The sequence below is a fragment of the Magnolia sinica genome, chromosome 2 (assembly GCF_029962835.1).
Source record: "Magnolia sinica isolate HGM2019 chromosome 2, MsV1, whole genome shotgun sequence".
Classification (NCBI taxonomy): domain Eukaryota; kingdom Viridiplantae; phylum Streptophyta; class Magnoliopsida; order Magnoliales; family Magnoliaceae; genus Magnolia; species Magnolia sinica.
In genome coordinates this window covers 41,129,299-41,134,301 of record NC_080574.1, presented here as the reverse complement: position 1 = coordinate 41,134,301, position 5,003 = coordinate 41,129,299, and the positions used below count along the sequence as shown (strand labels likewise).

The 5,003-nt window shown below is 39.9% G+C and overlaps 1 protein-coding gene across 1 annotated transcript; it reads right to left on the bottom strand.

Annotated features, from left to right (window-relative positions):
* Window positions 1-772: 772 nt before the first annotated feature.
* On the bottom strand, window positions 773-2,560 carry LOC131225060 (uncharacterized). Its single transcript, XM_058220487.1, has 6 exons — window positions 2,555-2,560; window positions 2,190-2,473; window positions 1,756-2,099; window positions 1,478-1,619; window positions 1,135-1,278; window positions 773-851 (listed from the first exon to the last, which is right to left on the bottom strand). Exons 1-6 carry the CDS (start codon window positions 2,558-2,560, stop codon window positions 773-775), a joined length of 999 nt encoding a protein of 332 aa, XP_058076470.1.
* Window positions 2,561-5,003: the final 2,443 nt, after the last annotated feature.

Sequence of the window (5,003 nt, the reverse complement as noted above, 5' to 3'; positions counted from 1 at the left end):
GGCCTAGATGAGGTTGATGGTATTCGTGACTTGTCAGGATTTACATATTGTATTGCATCCTCAGCATTTGTTATTATCTTATTATGTGTTGCATCGCATAGCCTTTGTACGGCTGATAGCACTCATGGACTTACCAGTATATTTCCCCTTACTCTGATATCATATGATTCATGATTTTGTCAGTATTTCCACTTATTCTGATGATGTATGATTTATGGGCTTTATGGTATACTTGATACTTATCTTTACACACACTTTCACAACCCTCTAAGCTTTTGTAAGCTTATGCACGATAGATGCATGCAGGTGGCGTTTGGTTGCAGCAGTGTTGAGCTTGAAGCGTGTAGCTATCCTCTGGAGCTTTGATTTTGATATATGTATTTCATTTTCAGTATTGTACTCAAATGATTATATTAGTGGATATGTGGTGATGATGTTGTTTCTATGACTTGGTTATACTTGTGGTTATGCTCCATTATAAAAAAAAAATCATACTAAAAATCCTCCTTGTAGGATCCCAGGATCGGAATTGGGCATGTGAGTGCTGGGATCCGAGAATGGGGCACTACTGAGGCTGTCGGCGCCAAATTCGGCGATCGGGAATTTTGTGAGCCCGTTTTTTGAGTTTGAGGCGTGACACCTAAGATTACTTAAAATCTGAACCGCAAACGGCTTAGTAGCCGTGGGTATTTTCAGTTTCTTTCCTAATTGTTGAAGCCACCAGCCCACATGAGCGATAACTACTACAGGACACATACTTTTTCCATCGAATCTAGCCTCGTTTCTTGCTTTCCAGATCTCCCAAAGCACTAAGCTCGGGACGAGGTTCCGGAGGGAAGAGAGGCATCCGCCTGAAGGAGAAAAGAGCCACCTTTGATTCATTTTGGCTTCAATCGAAAGAGCTTGGAGGGAGAGGATACCGAATATTCTGCCAAAGTGAACCCAAACATGTTCTGCAAAAGCACTGTGAATGAACAGATGGGCCAGAGATTCGACTTCCGGGCAGCGATCTAGGGATCCCTCATAACACACGCATTTTGAGGCTAATGGAATACCTTTATCCTGGATTCTTACATCTAGAGGAATGGTGGCTTGGAGTAATCTCCAAACGAATATAATGATCTTAGGAGGCACCTTGGTATGCCACACTCTGCTCGTCCAGAACCGTTGAGGCCCAACCAATCTATACAAGCTTCAGGTAGATTTAACAGAGAAGCTTCCAGATGGGTCCAGAGGCCAGAAGCAACTGTCCAAATCTTTGGAGGTTGCAAAACCACCCTGGAAGATAACGTTCACCACTTGCTAAGGGAGAAATGCAAAAACAGAGGACAGGGGAAGAGGGCCGAAGGCACTGATAAAGTCTCTCACTTTCAAATTTAGACGAGAGATTGGAATAGGCTAGACAACGAGTCTAGATAGGGCCCCAAGGCCAGTCCAGTTGGATTCCTAAAGGCTGTAGTCCTCATGCCCCACTAACCATTGGGTCTTCTCGTCGAGGAGATGGAATGTGGCCTTGACTTTCTTCCACAGCAGGGAAGGGGCAGCTGCCGCACTGACACCATTGCCAAAAGAGATATCTCTGCCATATCTCGCCATCATGAGAGACCCACGGAGAATCACTGTTACCAAAATTAATAGCCTAGTCAAGCTTCATTCTGAATGCCTCCATCACCTCACTAAGGGATCCGATTCATAACCCTCCTTGCAGTGGCATAGAGATTTTTTTCCAGCTAATCCAATGAAGCTTTTTATTGCCCTCAGCCCAACCCCAGAAGAAATCATCAAATTTCATCTCGAGGGCCCAAATGAGTTGCAGCGGAACCTGTGAAGCTGCCAGCACATGGATAGGAAAACTACCCAGAACGTGTCTGATTAGGGTGGCTCGTCCACCCTGAGATAGGTGCCGAGTCTTCCACCCGCTGATGCAATTGAGGACCTTGTCGAGAAGAAATTGAAAATCAGAAGCCTTAGCTCTTCCTCTTATAATTGGCATGCCCAGATAGCAGCTACACAACGTGGACTTGGTGATCCCTAAGAAGCACTCGATGCTTCTAATTCTACTAGCAGAGAGCTTATCAGAACATAGGAAGGAACTTTTCCTGTTGTTGATTTTTTGGATAGATGAATCTTAGAAGAATTGCAGGAAATTCTTTACTGCCTGAAGGGAAGAGTGACTCCCGTTGAGAAACAAGAGCGTGTCATCCACAAAAAGGGAAATAGTTGGACAGCCACTGCAAAGATTGAATGAATAGCAAGCACCTGACTGCACTAGTGCCTTAAAGCCTTGACTTAGAACTTCAGCCGCAATAACAAACAACCCTAGGGAGATCGGATCACCTTGTCTAAGCCCTCTTAAGGAGTTGAAGTAGCCCAATGCCTCCCCATTAATAAGAACAGAAAACCAATTGTTATTCCAACATGATTCTAACAAAGCGATGCAAGCATCGCTAAAACCGAAACACTTCAACACACCCTTCAAAAAATTCCAATCAACTCAATCATAAGCCTTCTTTTGCCTCATTGACTCTTAAAGAAAGGCCTCATATCGAGATACCTTCATGGTCAAATGGTAAAGTTCTTTGAATTATGTTCCGATAAACTTCTTTCAAAACTTGAATTCCAATCCATCTTGAGCAAACTAGACAAATTCTGCCTCAGTCGTAATTGCCTTGCATCAGCTTTTTTCTCTTTTAACGGAGTAATATAATTCTCAACTAAATTCCCTGGTAATTGCCAAAAATGAGCAAGATGATCAGCATAAAAATTTCTTTTTCCTTATAAAAGAACTGAGCATGAAAATTTTCTTCCATTTCTTACCAATTTTATATAGAATTTGCTAGAAAATTTGAATACCAAGTAAAGGCTATCTAAGTGAGTAAATGACTAAATAAATATAATTTATAATACTCATTATTAACCATTTGTCCACATTATATGGTAAATCGACATATGTTCTATGGTCGATTGACCCATATCACCTGTAAATAATGTAAAGTCAGGTCGATAGTTCATCGGCAATGGATATTGTCGATTGATCTAGTCCGGATAAGGCTTACGATAAATTGGAATAGTAGTTTGGCCAAGAACTAGGCTTGATCCTTTCTGAATCGGTTGAACAATTTTTTTATGCTCCCAATATTATTGTGCAACAACTAGAGGTGATTTAGGGCCATCCTGATATCATTCTACATTATACAATTGATTTCTAGGCAAGGGTTTCCCCGTACCATCACTTGATTCTTGGCTTCATGAATTATGTTCCTATTTTCAAACTCAAGACGTCTGATATCTATCGATGGTAATGAATTTCACATGTCCCGGATAGGAACACGTTCAAGATGTATGAAATCTATGGTATCAATGAATTTCATACATCTTGAATTGGACCAAGGATAGGAACATGTGGTGTGTTTCACTGTAATAGAAGTATTTGTGGCACCGACTAGACTGGTGGTATAGGTACCCGATTTTCAACCGAACTTACATTGGCCTGTTGCTGAGGCACAACAGTACTCTATCAGCGAACAAAGCCACCAACCAATTCATGCTCTTGATGTGTCCAACCATCCACCTATTGAAAGCCTCAGTCTGAAATCGTGAGTGATCTTCTTGAACTCGCGATAGTTCTACAATGTGTTAAATCCCCCTTTGCATATCAACCATCACGGCTGACATAATCTCAAGAGGTTCAACCCTAGATGTCAATGGTCTATCTGGATTTAGAGGAACATGCACCGAATTAGGTGGTGGATTTCCTTGCTCAGGCACTTGTTCGACTTGCAACTCCTCGTTAGTAGGAAGCTCGTTAGCCATAACAATGACTATTAAAGTATTTCGACCACCCCTTTAGCTCATGATTTCAAAAGATTACTGCACTGAAAAATATACTTGTGTTAATTAAGTAATTTGTAGTCCCACCGGGCGTGCTAAAAAAATGTTTGACACTCGGTTTTTTTTTTTTTTTTGTACAGACGTGCTAGATTCGATATAACGACTCGACAAAAAACGATTAACTTTGACCCCAAGTGCCAAAATAAGCAGATACATCCAATATGAATGTATATGACAATATTTTGAGAAGATCGATCACTTACTTAGCCACTTACAGAAATTGATAATGATCAGGTGATAAACAGAGGGTGAGGTTCTTCCTCCGAAGATGTGTTACTTTGTGCCTTCCATAAGAAATGACTTTCAGAATACCAAGGCAAATCAAACAAAGTGAAAAACTCATAATTGTCATTATGAACAACTGCAATAACACGACTCTTGACAGAACTTCTTGATATTGGATAAAGAACAATCCAACGTATTAACGTATACTTGAATTACAACTAAAGATTATGGCTAAGAATTCCCTACTCGTAAGATAAGTTGAGATTAAAAAAGATAAATTAATAGATTTGATTGATTGTTGTTGGTTGGTTTGCCTTTTTAAGATGCTCCTATTCTATTACATTCCTCTGCTATTTATAGATTTTTGTTGTAGCTTATTCTTTCAGATTCTTTTTCCATTACTGCAATGATTACAAAAGTTTAAAAGACTCTCTAAATTTTTTTATTCTCTAGATCCTTCTTTTAGTACGTTTCTTTTTACAATGGTTCCACTTCTTTCAACCAAGCCCTGCTTTGGCTCCTAATTGGTTATCGGCCACACAACAGCTGTATTACTTTCATTGGTTGTCTGATTGCTTATAATATTAATTCTTCTAAATGTTTTTCTCTTTAATATGACCTCTGAACTACTTTCAGGTAGTTTTTCAATTCTGCCTTTCTTTGACATGTCCATTTGTTTGTACCACTTTTAAATACTTCATGGTCGCTTACTTCACTTCTATCGGCTATGGTTTTATTGTCTTCGGTCGATTTTTATATCTTACACAGCTCAACCACATTTCTTATATGTTGACCCCACCACTTCGTCGACCATACACATCCAATGATGTGTAGAGCTAGCTTTACGCTAGCTATAATGTGCAAAAAAAAACACTCCAAACCTTTGA